General features: G+C 40.2%; 3 protein-coding genes across 8 annotated transcripts in view; 2 read left to right on the top strand and 1 right to left on the bottom strand.

Moving 5' to 3' along the window:
* The first annotated feature begins 820 nt into the window (after nucleotides 1-820).
* Nucleotides 821-9467, top strand: LOC136440987 (hydroxyacylglutathione hydrolase, mitochondrial-like). 3 transcript variants are annotated; one of them, XM_066437198.1, is made up of 9 exons: nucleotides 821-948; nucleotides 4795-4976; nucleotides 5592-5656; nucleotides 6042-6159; nucleotides 6970-7075; nucleotides 7662-7762; nucleotides 7905-8006; nucleotides 8479-8558; nucleotides 9097-9467. In XM_066437198.1, the coding sequence occupies exons 1-9, from the start codon at nucleotides 888-890 to the stop codon at nucleotides 9194-9196; spliced, it is 915 nt and encodes a 304-aa protein (XP_066293295.1). In that variant the 5' UTR covers nucleotides 821-887; the 3' UTR covers nucleotides 9197-9467. The 3 variants fall into 3 exon arrangements, with proteins under 3 accessions (XP_066293295.1, XP_066293296.1, XP_066293297.1); XM_066437199.1 differs by lacking the exon at nucleotides 821-948 and adding an exon at nucleotides 1907-2037; XM_066437200.1 differs by lacking the exon at nucleotides 821-948 and adding an exon at nucleotides 1937-2066.
* An 883-nt stretch (nucleotides 9468-10350) lies between these two features.
* Nucleotides 10351-16704, bottom strand: LOC136440986 (uncharacterized). 2 transcript variants are annotated; one of them, XM_066437197.1, is made up of 6 exons: nucleotides 16476-16704; nucleotides 14908-14978; nucleotides 14165-14234; nucleotides 13632-13823; nucleotides 12670-12861; nucleotides 10351-10864 (listed from the first exon to the last, which is right to left on the bottom strand). In XM_066437197.1, exons 1-6 carry the CDS (start codon nucleotides 16671-16673, stop codon nucleotides 10589-10591), a joined length of 999 nt encoding a protein of 332 aa, XP_066293294.1. In that variant the 5' UTR covers nucleotides 16674-16704; the 3' UTR covers nucleotides 10351-10588. The 2 variants fall into 2 exon arrangements, with proteins under 2 accessions (XP_066293294.1, XP_066293293.1); XM_066437196.1 differs by having other exon boundaries at nucleotides 13626-13823.
* A 259-nt stretch (nucleotides 16705-16963) lies between these two features.
* LOC136440984 (BAR/IMD domain-containing adapter protein 2-like) overlaps nucleotides 16964-19628 on the top strand; it is a 28957-nt gene continuing 26292 nt past the window's right edge. For all 3 annotated transcript variants that reach the window (XM_066437191.1, XM_066437194.1, XM_066437192.1), the window contains exons 1-3: nucleotides 16964-17163; nucleotides 17424-17499; nucleotides 17830-17916. In XM_066437191.1, coding sequence (XP_066293288.1) covers nucleotides 17116-17163; nucleotides 17424-17499; nucleotides 17830-17916 — 211 coding nt within the window. In that variant the 5' untranslated portion in view covers nucleotides 16964-17115. The remainder of the gene's footprint in view (nucleotides 17164-17423; nucleotides 17500-17829; nucleotides 17917-19628) is intronic.

Genomic DNA, 19628 nt, shown 5'->3' on the forward strand with positions numbered 1-19628 from the left:
TTTAGTGTTGCAGGGCGATAGGTAACTTTGATTGATGGGTGAGACCTGTGCTTGAAAGCTTGCTGGCACTTGTGTTAGGTGTGAACCCATCATGGACGTTCTTGTTAATAACAATTGTTTTAGATTTACCGCCCCTTTTTTACAGTAGTAAGTTAGTTCTCCCGACAAAACGTAGTCCCACGTCCCAAAGGCAGGAGCCAAGGGTAGCCTGTCTGTAGGAACACACAGGACAGTCTGGATTACCGTCATGGGAGGATATCGATCCTGTATTCGAAGTCAGGCTAGGTCTAGAGGCCTAGAGAAGATGTCCAGAGATATGTTTTTCTGTTTAGCCCACCATCTGAAGTTGCAATAAGAACACCGAAAGTTGTGGTGTTCATCTTACGACAATTTTACGAGTTACGGCAGTCGTTTAAGGCTGCCAGTATACTTGCAAATTTGCCTAAGGCTATTGGCAGGATCATCCTGTCAGCAGTAGAAATTTTTGCACTGCTGACAGGATCATTCTGTCAGCAGTAGAAAAAAATGCAATGCTGACAGGACGATCCTGTCAGCAGTAGAAAAATTGCACTGCTGACAGGACGATCCTGTCAGCAGTGGAAAAATCTGCACTGCTGACAGGATCGTCCTGTCAGCAGTGCAATTTTAAGAAGTACAATTTTTCTACTGCTGACAGGATGATCCTGTCAGTAGTGCAAATTTTTCTACTACTGACAGGATGATCCTGCCAATAGCCTTTAGGCTCTAACAAAACCATCTGGCAATGCAGTTTTAGATTTTCCCGCAAGGTGACCTCAATATCACAACAACACAGACAACTTGCGGTTTTCTTTTTACGACAGTCTTGACGAGTTACGGCAGTTGTAAGGTTGCTTGTGTACCTGCAAATGTCTAGGTTTGGGCGCATCTTAATTCCTCTGGGACACGTTGCCAGGAGTAACTTTGCAGGTAAATTTTTAGATCATGAAAATTAACAAGTGAAGAACGTTTTGTTTATGTGATCCATTTAAAACAACATTTAAAGCCGTGTAATATTTAACGTATATCGTCCACCTATCAGAAAGGGGGAGGGCACAACTTTTATCATATTATATATAACGTTATAGGTTGTCTTAGTTGGAAACATGCAATTATAAGACGTTTTACATAGAGTTAAGGTATCGTTACCACATATATTAGTTCCCTTTTCCGTGCAAGCGGCTCTGTTACCTTGATTTGTAATGTAACGTTATACGATACCGAAAGTTTGATAAGATTTTGTAACACAAACAGCATTTTAAGCGTTGGACGGACCGGGTCACCTGGTGACCCAGGCGTGACCCGACGTCAGCGTGACCACGCCCCTGACCACTGATGTAGCCCGGTCCCCTGAAAGTGCGAATTCGAAATGGACGAAATGGAACGAAATGGAACATATGTATATGAAATGAAATACCAGTAGATAGCGAAATATAAGGAACGTTGTAACATTCACAGTAGACCGAAACAGGAAGCAAATACATAATATAACATGTTTTATTTCTTGAATCTATTTGATAATATTAAATACAGCGTTTCTGCCGCGTTTGTGTGGTTAGATTCTTCCCTGAAAATCCGGAGCGCCGCGTGCAAAAGAGCTTGGCCGCTCTTCCTTTGTGTTTTAATACCAACTATCTGCAAATGAACTGAACTGAGTATCGAAGTAAGGACTAGATTATGCAGAAGTTGGTGGTAACATTGCATCTCATACTTCGCCAAGAGGGCATAAGGCAAGCGTAATTTCATTATTTATACAACGTTCCTTATATTTCGCTACCTACTGGTATTTCATAATCTTACATATGTTTTATTTCGTTCCATTTCATTCCATTTCGTTCCATTTCGTTCCCTTTCGCACTTTCGGGGAACCCTGTAGCCACGCCTTCTGAAAAGACTATAAAGGTAGCGGTGTGCCGCCTGTAAGACAGTTAGGGTCAGCGAGGATACCATCTTCCTGTCTTATGATTACATGTAGTACAGGCTTTGGTTAGCGTCTGTGACCACCATCAACTGCAACTTGTAAGTATCTTGTTTGGTGACAGTGTTCCGTAAGTATTTGTCATTGTGACCAGAGATTGCAAAGTAGAAGTGCCAAATTCTTAACTGTTACACTAGATCATTACTCTTAGTCTACAGAAGTTTGATTTAAAAATTATCATATCATGTTATATCACATCAATTGTATGACTTAGCAACTTGCAGATACAAGAAAAGATGTAAACAACTTAGAAATGATCTGAAAAGAAGTGTTTTGGTAACTTTGTTGTTAAACCATTAGGATGACTTGCAGTTTTTTGTGTTTACATAAGCCACTGCATTGTCTAGGGTTTGGTGAATCCAAGGAGGTTATATAACCTCCTTGGTGAATCTAAAAGGTCTGGGTTCGAATCCCTAGGCCTAACTGAGGTCCCAATGCTCACTGGCCTTGGGAAAAGCACTTTACACCGGTTTCCTAACTCTACTAAGGTGAAATTGTGTACAATATTACTTCATCTAAGGGACGTCCTCTTGGATGGGGTCCAAAACCGAAGGCCCAATGTTTGAGGAGGGCCGCACCTTGCAAATTGAGTACATTAAAAGAACCCGCCTACATTTGGATAGGGATATGCTCTTGTGTAAGTGGATCAAAACTATCACTTGTCAATCTGGTCTTATGCAAAAACAAGACAATATAGAATTCGAACTGCACAGTAGTTTGGAAATCAATATAGGAACTGCAAACTTAGATTTTCTTACAAAACAGCAAATTTTGGGGATGGCCCTGTTAGTTTCAGACAGAAGGTACTCTCATCTCCCAAATAAACGTACCGGTACGTTTATTTTTTTCGGCCTCAAAATCCACCCAGTACGTTCTTATTTTGGACAGTACGTTTATTATTTTTTTGAAAATTCATTGGGGCTTTGCTTACCAGAGATCCCTCTTATATCAAAAGTTTAGTTTTTTTCCCATATTTCCCCTGTATTTTTGCTCCTAATTCGCTATTTTTCGACCAAATGACGTGGATTTCCCCGCCGCTACAATGACCCGGCATTTGTGAAATCCTGGCGGTACTAACATATCGGTCGATCTCGTTACAACGTAAACGTCGTTATTAGGAGAAAACAAGACGGCACACTGAAGTTTTGAAATGTATTTTTCATATAAACAACTTTGACAGTCTCTGTTTACATCGTAAACAAAAGCACGATGATCAGAAAAAAATTACAAGTAACGTTTACGTTATATGCCAGCGGCGCACAGTGTTTCAAGTACGCATGTAATTACTCTACTCACGTGAGATACAGCCTTTCCCAAAAACTTTGAAAATCCAAAAACAACATCACGTAAAAATTGTGTCTTAGCATTAAAAACTGTATAATCACTTCCAAAATAAACCAAAACGTTTCAATCCTACCGCAAACATGAACATTTACTCCTTCGAAAATCGCCACAGTAAAGACGCACGGACTGTCACTGCTATGCGTGGGAATGTTTCTCTTGCATGGAAGAGCTCACCTCGAAGAAGGGGAAACAACTTTTTTTATCTACAAATAAAACTCCTTTGCCTTTGTCAAAAATGTGTTTTGCATTTTTACAAACAGAATTTCAATATCAAAGTCTATATATAAAATTGAATTGCAATATAGTCACCTTTTTAGCACTTAAAAATGCTTTTAAAAAGATCACTCCTCTACAGAGAGAATGCCAGCGCTTTCCAAGAATTTTCAATGTAGCTTCTGTTAGCCCCGCCCCTTTTTGTCTTCGGCGCCGCCACTGTCTAGCTCAACCTTTCAAGTGAAACATGAGAACCCTGTAGTTTGTGGCAACAATTTACATTGTAACAAGCCTGAGGTTTCTCACAATGAATGTTTTTTCTGCATGCAAGGGTAATTTTGGGATTTCAAATTATTTGGATTGCAACAACAAAAACCAAGAACATTATATAATATTGTCCTTGATATTATATAATAATGCCCTTGACACAACAAAATAATTTGTGGCAAGTAATATTTTCAAATCTATGTTTCTATATGCAATGCATATAAGATAAATGGCAAGTTGGGAAAGAAAAAAGTTACATCATATACATGTACATGTCATAGTTCTTCCCTTTCTATATGGCTTTTACATTAATAAGTAATACCTGTGATGACTATATATCCCGGATATTGTAATTTTCTGTTCATGTTCTAAATGTTGATACATTTGTATAAAAAAATGTAGACTTTGATTGAAAGTGTTGCCCATCCAAGTGAACTGAGGAGTTTGGCGACTACTTGTCGTGTTTTGATTATATGTCAGTATATACAACAATATTCCTGGATCACTTGCTTCAAGTAGAAAATGCATGTATCATGTACATTTTCACTTGTTGAATTTGAAAGCACCGTTGCCCCCCTATTAGGGGTCATAGCAGGGAACTAATGCCCAATTTTTCAACATTACTACTTTTTTTTTTTGGAAGGGGCAAGGACGATTATAATTTGAACAAGATTTGTACAGTTATTCTGTTCAATATCTATACACGTTACTGGTATGGTTCTCAGACAGGCATAAATGAATAAAGGGAACCTACGACTACCTGCTTATCATCTCCTTTCCCTCTGACAGAAGTAGCATGGACACAGTTTATCTGTAAATTTGGTCATTTTCCAGGGGGTATGTTTATTCCGGGGGGTACGTTTATTAGATTTTGAAGATTTGTCCGGGGGGTATGTTTATTCCGGGGGGTATGTTTATTTGGGAGATGAGAGTATTATAGTAAGTTTAACAAAAGGTCTTTTGTTCTTCTTCAGGTGTTCAGGCCAGGTGGGCATCGACATCTTCCATTCGTCCGGAACCAACGAACGTTGCTCAAGCCGACATGAATGTTTCGATCTTCCCCGCGTTGTGGGGCAAGTTGGACAACTACATGTACCTGATAGTGGATGAGGCCACCAAGGAAGCTGCCATTGTCGACCCTGTGGAGCCTGACAAGGTACAGGGCCTCCAATTGCCTTTTGCCGGATTAAACGAATTTGAAGGACGCAAACTGATATCATCATATAGGGGGGATTTTACTCACAAACTGTCATGTCATTGCGCACAGTCGAACGACATTCCCCAAACTCTGAAGAAGCAGGTGTTCAATTACAGTCTGACTGATTTACGACAGACAAGTACGAGTACAATAACAAGTCTTTTTTCTTGGTCTTTTCATGTGAAGAAGAAATAGTTGCCTACATTGTATAATGATATCTGGTAATGTTTAATGATTTGTGTGCGGGTGCTAGGCCACCCGCAGGAAGTAAATACCCGCAAGACGTCGGGCTCCACGACACCGGTCACGGTTCAGGGAATGTCGTTCGAAAGAGTTAACGAAAGTGCGTGCGGACATAGACAGTTCGTGTGTAAAATCCCCCCCCCCCATGACCACATCAGTTTGTGTCGTTCAAATTCGTCTATTGCCATTCTGCGCTGCACTGTTAAGTGGTCCTTGATTATCAAAGGCGCTGTGATTCTTAGAGAGGTACCTTAATTTGCCTTTAGTCGTATCTGCTTGTTTTAAGTCCATGTACTACATGTGTTGACAGGTTTATTTGTTTGTTTGTAGATAGTCGCTGCAGTGAAGAAAGAAGGAATCAAGTTGACCACAGTGCTCACCACTCATCACCACTGGTGAGGACTCACCTTATCTCCAAGCAGACGAAGGGTTTCTGCTTTTTAGATGTTTCACCAGTCCTGTTTAATCCGTCGGGTTACAAAAACTTGCCAATTTGAAAATTAGTGGGTTAGAGACATCTCTAGTGCAGCACCCCCCAGGTATGCACAGTTTAGATATACAGAAGTGCATTATAAAGGGGGACGTCGGGTTGGAGATCTGTTTGGACATATCTTTACCGGGTGGCGGAATTATGTACCCTGGTGGAATTGTTGATGAGTTTTTTTTGTCAGAATCTTTGATTCCTGAGATAATGACACCTACTATTTGTCAATTTACACATAGAATACATGTATTATTGGCATAAACTGTAGTTGTAGCATCCCCCCTTCATGTCCCCAGGGACCACTCTGGAGGGAACGAGCAGCTGACTAAGATGGTGTCTGGGCTGACTGTCTGCGGAGGGGATGACCGAGTCGGTGCTCTCACCAAGCAGGTCGGACACGGGGACGAATTCAAGGTCAGTGCATTCCAAATTTTTTTTTGCCTTTAGCATATTATCATGCCCTGTTTATATTTTCACCTATGTAGGCAAATTTGTATATAACTAAAAAACGAGACAATATTATACATTCCTGACACAGCATACTGTTACCAACATACTGTTCTTGAGCTTTAGCATATACATTATTCTATAGATTATTTCTACTGTTAGTCATAGATTAGAATTTAGTTCTTTATATTTGTTAACTATTAGCAATAGCTAAACTCTCATGTGTGTAAGTTGCATACATTGTACCAGTTACAATTGTTCCGCAATAAAGTTCTTCCATTATTATGTTTAATAATATTTAATTGGTCAGGCAAAGAATTAGAATCCTAATGATGAAATCCACACAGTATCCCCCAACACCCCTTATTTCTACATTGATAGGTACTTGACCTTTTCTCATCCAACCCCTTGTTTAAGATCTGCCTATAACCTCCATGGTCTAAGGACACAGTATTAGGAGACACCTGTTATGGTGAATACGCACGAATACTAACAAGGCACATTTCAATGAAATACTGCACTGTAGTTTTTTGAGGGACCGGAAGAAATTCTCTATCAGGACGTCTATAAGATAGCACCCTTGTTGAGTACTTGTGAGGCCATGCACTTATACTTAAACTAGTATCTTGGTTTCAGTTATATATGTGACTGTATACGTAACGCAACTATTGTTTCAAACGCGTACATAAACCACCGCCAACACTCCATTGTCTCCCTATCGCGTAATCAAATCCCTGCAAACTTACATGTATTTACAGTGCTTGCCCCCCTCCCCAGGTTGGTGCCCTGAATGTGAAGTGTCTGCACACACCCTGTCACACCACAGGGCACATCTGTTACTATGTGACTGGACAGGATGGACAGGACCCAGCTGTCTTCACTGGTATATCATACAACATCTACTAGTTAAACTTATTTCCACCAGGGTACATGATTCTGCCACCCTGAAAAGATACGTCCAAACAGATATCCAACCCAACGTCCTCAGTGAAATGCACTCATATCTAAACTGTGCATACCTGGTGGGTGCTGCACTAAAAATCTCTCAAAAGAGTCAAACCCACTGTTTTTCAAAGTGGCGGATTCATGTATATGTAACCTGGTGGATTAATGTTAATGGTGGTTATACATTGGAAAACAGAAGATGAAAATTGTCAAATTTTGTAGTATTTTTGTTATTCTTTTCCTCATTCACTATAATGTTCAATCATTCATTCATGCTTTTTGTCTTAGAATCGATTTTGTACTAAAAAGCAATTATCACAGAACTACCACCACTGCCAATCAGCATTCTGTAACACTTTCAAATGCATAATCGTACATAAGATAAAATAAAAACTTAGCTAACTGATGTGTATATTCTATATAACAAGTGGAACTGTAAGGCATTTGAGGACCTTGTATTCAAAATGACCAGTATTATTAATCATTTCATTGTATTTTCATATCTTACCTGCTACTTTCTTTAGGTGACACCCTGTTTATAGCTGGCTGTGGCAGGTTTTTTGAAGGCACCCCTGACAACATGTGCAAAGCAATGGAGATCCTAGGCTCTCTTCCTCACAACACAGTGAGTATTCATTTACGCCTTTGGCCATACCTATTTGACTTCAAAATTGTTCAGAAATGCAAAAAATTTGATACTTTCAGTAGATATGCAAAGGGAAAAGACGGCATTTTAAAGCAATGTGTTTTTTTGTGTGTGTTGACAGAAAGTGTACTGTGGCCATGAGTACACTGTTAATAACCTGAAGTATGCAGAGAGGGTGGAACCAGACAGCCAGGCTATACAACAGAAACTGGCCTGGGCACAGGTGAGACCCACCTCTCCTCTCCCTTGCAAAAGTGGTGTGTAATGCTGGATTGCTGCTGCATTGATGCAGGACTGGACCAGTATGACATCTTGATTTATCATTGATGCCACCTTAGTCCAGCACCAATGCAGCACTGTGACAATTGTTCAAGGTTTTGATGAGTTGACAGGAAGTAGTAAAGGTATCTCGGACAGAAGTAATCACTGTGAAATTACCATGGCAGTCGGCAGCAATGCCGCACTACAGCAGCATCAAGATTTTGAGCATTAGGGCTGCATTACTCATCACTTTTGCAAGGGTACCTCTTTTTCTGAGGTTTTGTTTTCTGTTGTGTCTGTTTTCTTGCTTGTTGGTTTGGAATTAGTTTTAAGTGGAAAATATATCTGTAGTGGTCAGAAAAGTTTGATATTGTGAAAGGAAAAAAATCCAACGTACTCAAACATTGACACAGAAATGGCTGATATTTTTCCAGAGCCAGCGAGACAAGAATCTTCCCACTGTCCCATCCACCATTGCAGAAGAGTTCACGTTCAACCCCTTTATGAGGGTCAAGTGAGTACCTATCTTTCAGGGTCATGTCCCCGTGGCGCAAGTGGTAACTAAACCCTGCTGCTTCGCCATCTGGATCAAATTCCGTAGATCCTGGGGCCCGAGTTTGATCCTAGGGTCAACTCCAACTCGGACATGTTGTAAGGGATTGCATTCGTCATTTTTCGAATGGTTACGTAAAGCCGGCAGCCCCATGCATGAGGGAGCTTCAGGCATTAGCCTCAAGCCTCTGCACATAAAAGAACCCAACACACTTATCGAGAAGAGTAGGAGTGACCCAGTATGCCTCTGGCTAAAAACATGAGCCGTAGCGAAGCCGCATTGAACTTCCAGTAGCTACTTGAAAAAGCATCATACTTCACCTCAATTGAGGATGACTGCTTTACTTTTATTCCCCACAGACACATGTATTATAGAGCAGATTGGGAGAGTGCCAAGCAAAGGATGGGTGGGGCCAAGGGGGGAGGTCTGGAGGGGGGTGAGTATTACAAATGGCAGGAAAGGATGACAATCCCATAATTCTTGTTTTTTTCCCGCTCAGAGAGTCTTCTGTCCAAAAGCATGCTGGGACAACCGACCCCATCGCTACCATGGGCTTCATCCGTAACGAAAAGGACAACTTTAAGTTAGGCGGAAGGTGAAAGAGTAGCATACATGTAGGTACATCTACTGGAGTACTTGATACAGTAGTGTTTAATGTACAATGTAAATTATGGGAATAGGCTGCTGTATGATTATACTGTAAAAAGGAGAAAGGCCTGGTCACAAACTTTGGGAGATTGTCGTGTGATCGGAAACCGTGGGCATTCATGGGATAGCCATGCATATATCATAAACAATTCAGCTGTTGTGTTACCAAAAAGGATGTCTTAGATCCTTGTCTGTGGTTGGTTCTGTCACTAGTGGTGCGTACCTAAACCCGAGTTTAGGTTTAGTTTTGGACTCGAGTCCAGAGGTTTAGGTTCAGGTTCGGACTTGAAAGTCTGGACTTGAACCAATGGAATATGTGTGCTACGAATACTTTTTTTCCTGTTTCATGTAAAATTGCATTTTGGCATATATTTTACATGCAATTTGAAAACTATAATATGCGGATTTATATACAGTCAGTAATTAATGCAGAAGTTCAGTTATAAACACAAAACAGCAATGTTTTCATATTTTTCCAGTGCAAATTTCACGATCTAAGGAAGCTTTAAGATGGTTTGAATCAAAAAGGAGTGTAAAAGTGAGAGATTTTTTTTTTCAAGTTCAGACTTGTTTCCAGATGTTTAGGTTTTTTTTGGACTTGAACCTAAAGGTTAGGAACAGGTCCGGGTTTAGGTACGCACCACTATCTGTCACAGCCTGCTTGAAAATTCTATGGCATCAAAATTGCATGACGACCTACAACCAATGTTAACCTTCAAGTAGCACTTGGAGGGTTAAATTCTGTTTTTGTTATTTTTCCTCCACTTGTTTTTGATTTGGTGAAGTGATTATGAATACAAACAAATCATACTGATACAACTACTGATGAAAAAGTAATCATGGACATAATTGTTAAAGTAGGGGAGTGATATCTGGTGTGTTCTATGTATGATTGTTAGTACGATATTTTCAATAAATCAACAAAGCAGTTTACTGTAAGAGTCAATGTATTTGATATTAACATTGGTGGAAACGGGAAAGGTATAAAAGGTATAAAAGTGTCGTGCTTCTCTGTTAGTGGCTGCCAACAATATACAATGATGTAGAAAATTATTAATGTGTGTTTCCTTTTCTAGTTATGGCATTAATGTTTTTTCTAATCATGAATCATGAAATCATGGCTAGTGTATGATAAGTCACAACAATGTCAAGAAGAGAATTGAGTGGTAAATCTTCTAGTAAAGTAAAGTAGATACATGATTATGATTTAATACTATATGCAGTTTTTAAGGAGTAAAGGATACATTTACATGTAGTTACATGTATCTATGTTCAGAATCACCAATTTCAACCTGTTATTTTTCCAAACTTTTCTGACAAAGAATAAATCCTGGTAGGTCATGTTACGTGTCTTCCTCTGTTAACTGACTGGGCATAGTTAGGGAGAATTGATTGGTTGATACAATAGGTTCACATGACTGTCCTATACTGACAGAGTCTCCCGATGACTCCACATCAATGTGTAAACTCTCCCCACTGTCGATGTCCTCTTTCTTGACCTTGACCTCTTCCCCTCCGTGTGCGGAGGTCACAGTCGATGCGGGGGCGGGGTTACTCGTGTACTCCTTCATCTCCCTTTCGTAACGTTCCTTGTCTTTCTCGTACATGTCGTAGTATCTCTGCAAAGGACAATTTTACAGGTTTAAACCTGTGTATCCAGTATACTGTAAATGTCTTTAAGTTTGCGGTGCTTTAATTTCGCGATAAGGCAAGAATGGAGTGTTCAAACTAAATTTTGCAATAGCACTATAGTTGTATACTATTACTAGTACTGTACAGTGATGGAAACACTGATGGTTTTAAAAACGTAAACATAAAACCACCGCAAAAATTCTGATATTTACAGTAACTACCCTTTAGCGTAACACACCAGCTTTGCAGGCACATACTGCAGCTGGTTTTATTACACTGAGTAACATCTAACCTTTGCACATCTAGCTGTAAGCATTGTTTCGAGCTAACTAGTGAGGATGGGTCTACTGTACTTGGTGGGAACAAGTTTTACAATCTCGGGTTGATAACTCTGGTACTTGAAGACACTGGTATCTGAACCTAGGCATATCAAATTTGGATTTTCCTCTTCAGTTGAACTGAAATACACTTGTAAACTTTATGTGTCAATTGGATTCAAGGTGCTTATAATGCAGCCATAATTCTTTGAAACAGAAATAACAAGAGTCCGAAGACCCAAAATCTCCATGAAATTTGTTTTTAAATATGATGTGTTTTATTTGCCCTAGTTGTTTGTTTTTGCCGCTGGTTGTTTTATTTTATGTGCCAAAGGGTATTCACATACAGGTTTGGTAGTGTTCCCATTTGTGGTTTGACCGCCAGCTGTTGGGACTTGGGGAATAGTTGACCTAGATAAGAGACCAACAGATGGTGCGACCTCAAAGCCCACAATAGAGTAGATATTTCTCATTATTTATGCAAATTCAGTCCGAATTTGCATAATTACCACTTCAGTTTGTACATCTCTGTCTAACCCACCTGCATATCAAATAACATGAAAATCTGTCGCTCGTTTCTTCAGTTATTCTCCGTTGAAAATATTTACAAACACGCCCTTGCAGTTCCAGTGACACATACCAGGGGGCCCAAAATCGACCTTGACCTTTCTCCTCCCAGCACCTACCCACATACCAAATATCATTTCAATCCATCCACACGTTCTTCAGTTATGCTGATTTTAAGCGTCCGGTGACACATACATACAAACACGGTGACACAAACATACACACACGCGCACACACGCACAAACACAATAACTTCGCATGATTTGCACTTCAGTGTGTACATCTCCGTCCAACCTACCAGCATACCAAATAACATGAAAATCTGTTGTTCCTCTCTTCAGTTAAACCCCTTTAGAACATTTTTACAAATAGGCCATTGCAGTTCCAGGGACACAAACCAGGGGGCCCAAAATCGACCTTGACCATTCTCCTCCCAGCGCATACCCACATACCAAATATCATTACAATCCATCTACACGTTCTACAGTTATGCTGACTTTAAGCATCTGACGACACACATGCAAATGATTTACCTCCTTACTTATGCAAATTCGGTCTCATTTGCATAGTTTGCACTTAAGTGTGTACAACTTGGTCTAACCTACCTGTGTACCAAAGAACATGACGATCTGTCCATCCACTCTTCAGTTCTTCTACATTGAAGATTTTAACAAATACGCCATTGCAGTTCCAGTCACACATGCCAGGAAGCCCAAAATCGACCTTGACCTTCCTCCACCTAACACCCACTCACATACCAAAAATCATTTCAATCCATGTACAGGTTCTACAGTTATGGTGACTTTAAGCGTCCGGTGACACATACATACACACAAACACCAAACGCAAGCAAAACAGTATCTCCATGAAAAAGCCTTTTTTCATGGAGATAAAAAGAAGACATCAACCTTCTTGTCCTCTGATGACAGGCTGTTCCAACTCTTAGCCAGCCGCTTGGTCAGCTCATGGTGCCCGATTTCCTCCTTGTGTTCCTTGTAGTAACTTTCCTGCACCTGAGACCGCCGCTGCTGGCAGAACATAAAGAACGCATTGGCCGGCTTCTTGGGAGCATTGGGGTCCTTCTCTTTTTCAGACTTGGGCTGTGTAGAACAAGAAAAGGTTGATTTGATGCATTAATTACTGTCAATCAGTTAGACAATGTTACTTCATTGGATGACCTTTAATCAGAATTTGGGAACAAAACTTGAAGGAAATTGTTGCATACCTATTATTTTATGTAAATTGCAGGTATAAGTCATTTGTTTTATTTTACAGTACCATGGAATGATAATAATTAACTGTTGGAATGCCCACTGCAGCTGCAAGAGGGCGCTATCACTAATGCTCAACATACAAGTGAAAGAGGGTGGAATACCTTCACCTATCAACGTTTCTTCTTGGTGTCTATAATAGGGTTAGATACTAGGCTACCATGTTTACCATGGGATGATGATGTACTGTTGCAATGTCCACTGCAGCTGCAAGAGGGCGCTATCATTAATGCTCAACATACAAGTGAAAGAGGGCAGAATACCTTCACAGCTTCACCTGTTAATGTTTCTTCTTGGGGTTTATAATAGGGTTAGAAACTAGGCTACCATGTTATACCATGCGATGATGATGAACTGTTGCAATGCCCACTGAAACTGCAAGAGGGCGCTATCACTCATGCTCAACATACAAGTGAAAGAGGGTGGAATACCTTCACCTATTAATGTTTCTTCTTGGTGTCTATAATACTAGGGTTAGACACTAGGCTACCATGTTTACCATGGGATGATGATGAACTGTTGCAATGCCCACTGAAACTGCAAGAGGGCGCTATCACTAATGCTCAACATACAAGTGAAAGAGGGTGGAATACCTTCACCTGTTTGTGTTTCTTCTTGCTGGATGCCTGAAGCGCCATTGTTGCAGAGCCAGGGAAGGGCAGCATGCCTGGTGCCATGGAGGGGGCCATGTGTGGACCCATGGCGCCTGGGTAGGGCTGCAGATCACCCAGGTTACTCTGCTGGAAGAGCTGGTAGTTTGGAGGGGGCTGGTACTGGTACCCAACGCTTACCTGCAATGGGAATTGGGAAGAATTATCTGAGTGTGCATGACGGTATATGGGTTATTTCACACGACCACATTCTTCAACTGTGACTGTCTGACAGTAATTTTCTCTTCTGAAGAAGCCTTTCGAATAACCCATATTAACTGATGATTCTCTGAAACTCCAAAACTTGGAAGCGGAGGATATCCATACACTCCGTCACAATGCCCCAATGCAATATTTTTCTATAAAAAAAATACTACAGGTAGTAAATGCATGACATACTATTATTAAGATTGAAATTATAATGCGAGATCTGATACACATACTAGTATAGTATTAGTACCATATTTTTGATAATAAGTTACCTCCTCTGGAAGGGACAACAGTGCAGCCTTATAGTCATCACCATGGTCATCAAGCTTCTTTGTCAGAAACCTGAAGGTAAAACAAAACAGTAATTGATGTTATCTTTATAAAGTCACCCAGGTTAGTAGATATCAATCAAACTTTATTGCACAACAAATGTAACAGGTACAACTGTATGGCAAGTTCGTAGGTAGTACAAAATATCAAGACATATAATTATGTCTTTGCTTATTAACAATGCTAATGAATTCTACAAAACTGAAGACTAAACACTACAGTATCCAATAAGAGTAATACAGTATACGTATATGGAACATGTATTACATGATACACAGGAAACTAAGTTTACATCAATTGTTTGTGTCAGAGATGATTCTATTTCTTTTTAGAAAAGAGCTAGATATGTATTGGCCTATGTACAAGGAAATTGCGTCAGGACATGACATAAGTAATTTACGTATATCCTGTTTGGTAATGAGACCGTTCTGTAGTTGTATATAATGTGAAATTCAGAACTCAAGGTGAAAAGCTACAAGTACGACAATTTCTTACAATCACAATTTCAGAGTGTAAGATTTCCCTACCATGAAGAGTAATCTTAAGAACCTCTGTATCTTGTGTCCCTTAGACTAGATAGCAAGTCAATTCCCATCAAATTCAATGGTACTATAGTGTGATATGACAACCTTAAAGGAGGTGAAAATTACCACTGCATTACCAACATGCAAAACTGGCCTCCTACCTTCTCTCTCTCTTCAATCTCCGTATGATTCTCTTGACATGATGAAGTCTGTTCACCAGTCTCTCGTTAGTCTGTAGGAGAAATCAAAGGGCAAATAAAGAACAGAAACCTCACTGATTGTGAGCCAGCACATTCAGATAATGTATGTGTCCACAAAAGCTTAGCTCAGTAATAAGATCCACAAGCAAGATGAAAAAATGCTTCTAACAAATTCTATTTTGCAAGTACACTAGGAGGAGTTGGGAATTCATTGCTCACATTAACAAACGGCAGGATTCTAAAGGATCTATATATCCATGTTACTATCCCTACACAATGTCTCCATACTTCTGTTTTGGATTTGCGAGAATATTTCGCGCATAGAAAGTTAACAAATACAAATTGTGTACATGTTTTTCTGTAACACAGTTGAGTCAAGTTTCAAATCACTCAAATTATCACCCAAAAGCTCAGATAGCGGGAAACGATCCATAGTGCATATGGCATCAAAGAGCTTAGAACGGACACATAAATTTCTCATACACAATATCCTTTACAGTCTTATATACATATCACCACTAGTGGTGTGGATCTAAACCCGAGTTTAGGTTTAGGTTCGGACTCGAGTCCAGAGGTTTAGGTTCAGGTCCGGACTTGAAAGTCCGGACCTGAACAATAATTTTGGAATATTTTTTTCGTGTTACATGCAACAAATAAAAAATTGCAAATTGGCAGATATTTTACATGTAATTTGAAAACTATATATACGGAATTATATACAGTCAGTAATTAACACAAAGGTTCAGTTATAAACACAAAAACAGCAATGTTTTCATATTTTTCTAGTGCAAATTTCATGATCTAAGGAAGGTTTAAGATGGTTTGAAACAAAAAGGAGTGTATAAGTGAGAGATTTTCTTTTCAAGTCCGGACTTGTTTCCAGACGTTTAGGTTTTTTTGGACTTGAACCTAAACGTTTTACAAGTCCGGAACCGGTCCGGCCGGACCGATCCGCACCACTAATCACCACATAATAATATCAAGCCTCCAGGGATTTCAGGTCTCATTCCTGTGTTACTCCGCCGCGTCTCCGCGTGTATACTCTAAAAGAATCCGGCAAAAAAATAACTGGGCATAAGAGGCGTGTGTTTAGGTGGATCATAAATTGCCTTTTATCGGCCCCACCTGATATAACAAGAATTTGAGACGAAAGCTTGTTTATTACTGTCAGGATTAGGTAGGAAAGTTTCGTCATCCAAGCGATAGGTCGGACGTGTGCACATTTTGCTGTGAGTGATATGGTCAGGTGCTGGCGGCACAACAGCGGCCCCGTGCGGCTAGAGGGTACCTGCAGTTTAAAATGCGATAAATATCGTTGTCACGGTTATATTTGGGTGAATCTTTTTTTGCTGCATGACGAACACGTGTGCTTCCAACAGAAAGTAAAACATCTCAAGAATTTTTTTTCTAGATTTTTTAAGTAATAGTCATAAATTTGCGTATTTCACCGTACCGTTGATTCCAATGGAACAGCCTAACACAGGAATGAGACCTTAATTATTATATGCAAGCAACGAACAGGAACTGACCAGCTGCACTTCTTCGCACTTCCTCTTCAGAACGCAGTGTCTCTGTTTGTACGGGTCCACAGCCGGCTGGTCTCCTGCACTAGCCCCTGTAGAACTCTGCACACCCGAAAACCCGTTCTGACCGGCATGCTGGCTGTTTTCGTGGTCATATTCGTGACCGATTTGGACATCGACTTCCAAATCTTGAACCGCCGCCATTTTGTGGGTCACCTCTGGGTCAGAAGAATATTTCACTATTACTAGAGGGTTTCTTTTTATTAACTTCTACGTGCAATACCATTGCATAGTAACTACTCGAATCTAATGATTAGGAAAAGTATATTATCAAATATATTTTTACAGTTTTAGTATTTATTTGTAGCTTTTTGTTATGTAAAGCTCTATCAATATATCTTTATTGAATTTTACACACCCTAAAAATCTTTAAATATTCCAAAGGAAAATGATCCATTTTGATTGGTTAAATCTTGAGGATTAACCCCTGACCTCATGACGTCAGGAGAAGGAGTCTCCCCAAGTGCCAAGAGGACATCCGAAAAATTCCGAGGTTGTGAGTAGTTGTGCCTGCAAATCCGGCGGCGTAGTGGCCTCCAGGCCTTTATCCCGCTTAAAAAATCACCTAGAACGTTAAAGGAACACCATGGCAAGAGTAGAGGAAGCCCACAGAATCACGGACCTTACTTATAAGGTAAGTTTTCCCTCGGGAAAAATAGCCGAGATCGGAGGGCTGTTTGAAAATGGCAAGGTGGTTAAAAACCGCTGCGTTCACTCTTGTTTTTCTTGACGATTTTTGGCATTCCAAACTTTATCAATCCTAAAATTACACCTTTTTTGTACCAACATATTTTTCTTATTGTATTTAAGAAGTGTGTCAGTGTATCTAGTGTTATGTACAAGAGAATTTCTGCACTAAACACTGTCATAATCGTTGTGTTTTCTTCACCGCAGGGTCTAGTGGAAAACTTTGCCCCTGCTGTTCGTAATCTGATTTCTATGGGCAAGGCCTACGAGAAGTCACTTGCAGGTATGTATTTCCTCTTCATATTTCCTTCCCAAACTACATCCCAGAGGAGTAACCAAAGCGACGTTTCAGCATGATACCGCCTTCCGGCTTTTCCAGATGTTGTAAACTCTCTTAAAAATGTGTGTACTTTGCGTGTTGAACAGATTCTTTGGTGAAGTGTTCTGACCATTGATTAAAAGTGGATTAAGGTTTCCGTCAAGTACTGAGTATAGGGAGATCCTTGGGTGGATAAGAACCCCAAGACCAGGTCTTTGAGTCCCAAAATTTCGTTAAGTACAAGCAGTGATTGACATGCTATTTTTAAGACGACGTTCGGTCATTTCTTTCCAGCTGTGTCGTCTACAGCAAGAGGCTATTTTGAGGCGTTGATGAAGTTAGGAGAGCAAGCGAATGCAACAAGAGGAGCCCCTGAACTTGGTAGGTGGTATCCTTGATTTCCCCCGACACACCCCCACCCCCACAACACACACAACACATCACATCCTGCACTTAAAGGTTATCTTGTCCAAAAATTACTCCCACACACAGAATGTTTCAAGATCACAAGGTCTTAATCCTTGGCATAGTTTCGGGTAGCCCGAAAGTCGTGGCAACTTTACTGCTTGTTTAATCACATACGCCGGTATGTCTGGCTTAAGTGTGGCGGACGTCCCATTCCTTAAAGGTCCTTGAGGAGTGCCTGCAGATGAGTAAAGTATGTCGTCACTCTGTCGTGTTCGATAGCCTAAGGCGTATACGTCTGGGGGTTGGTGCGGTTAGATCCCTGCACGGGTACATGACGACACATCCGGGACAGTAAGGGTTTAATCATGTATGAAATCAGGTAGAAATGTAGTACCAGTAGCTTGAGACTGCACCTATTTTACCCTACGGTACTTGCAACTTGTTCTAGCTAGTGTAGTTTGAGTGTAGAGGCCCCTATGCTCTGATTTGGACACCTGCATCATCACTACATCATCATAATGCTATGATCAAAGAGTTTTTTTTTCTTGAGAACCCTACATGATTGTTCGTAAATCCATTGATTCTGTCAGCTTTGGATTTAGAATAAGGCTGTAACAGAGGGGAAACTTGTCCCCAAAAATTTGTTCCTCAAAATACAGGAAATTGTGTCTTAAGTTAGGTGGCTATGAATTTTAGAATTCCTGCAAAGTTAGCCTTCTGTTTCTTACCCCTTCTTCTTCGTTATTACGTGCTTAACCACATTAAGTTAACGTTGAGGACTCCAAGCATGGTACGTAAGACGTACACAAGACTGTAATGTTTGATTCGCTCACACCGGGAATGACCCCTACATGAGAAATTTCAATATGAAGCCTGAGTAGAAAGTTTGTTGTAGCAACTTCCAAACTTCTTCTCACAAACTCCTGTCAAGTAGAATTAATGAATTTAAGGTAAACACTGGACTACTACTTTCAAACACAGCTTGTCATTGTGTATACGTATAGTGATTTATAAGTTTAAGAAAGCACAAGCCTTGACAACATCAAGTTTAAATGTAATGCAGATGTATTATAGAACCCGCTAGGTTAGAAATAGCTGGCATTTTGTACTTGGGTACACAGTAGAAATGCCAGAGGGGATCGTTCAAACAAAGCTGGCCTCAGATGCCTTAAAGTCCGTCTGCAATGCACACTAGCGCTGTATAAACATGGATGCCTACAGGCGTATACTACTTATCTTTACTAGAGCAAGAAAGTATCATACGCTTCTGTAATTACGATGTAGATTACTTGTTTTGATTCTTATCAATAGGTATCACTGTCGATGGTAAGAGATTACGTTAGTAAGGAAATTGGGAAGCTTTAGTTCTTTTCTTCCCAGCTTGTACATTAGTTCTCATGAATTTTTAATGTGGATAATCCTGCGGTATTTGCTCCCCCACCACAAGGTATTACTGGGTCCCAGATCAAATGTCAGGTCTTAAATGCGTAAAGAGTTTTCCTGTGTTGGGTACCAACCTTGGGCGTATCCCCTTCATGAGTATGACACGACCACACCCTTCGGTTATCAGTAGCTTTTTCAGTGCTACTGACAGGATTAATTGATAGTTAGCCATTCTAATATTTACGTATCAGTTGAGTTATGCCTGCAAGGGTTAAAGCGTTTCCGCATGATAATTTGAAGCC

The sequence above is a fragment of the Branchiostoma lanceolatum genome, chromosome 8 (genome assembly GCF_035083965.1).
Source record: "Branchiostoma lanceolatum isolate klBraLanc5 chromosome 8, klBraLanc5.hap2, whole genome shotgun sequence".
Taxonomy (NCBI): Eukaryota; Metazoa; Chordata; class Leptocardii; order Amphioxiformes; family Branchiostomatidae; genus Branchiostoma; species Branchiostoma lanceolatum.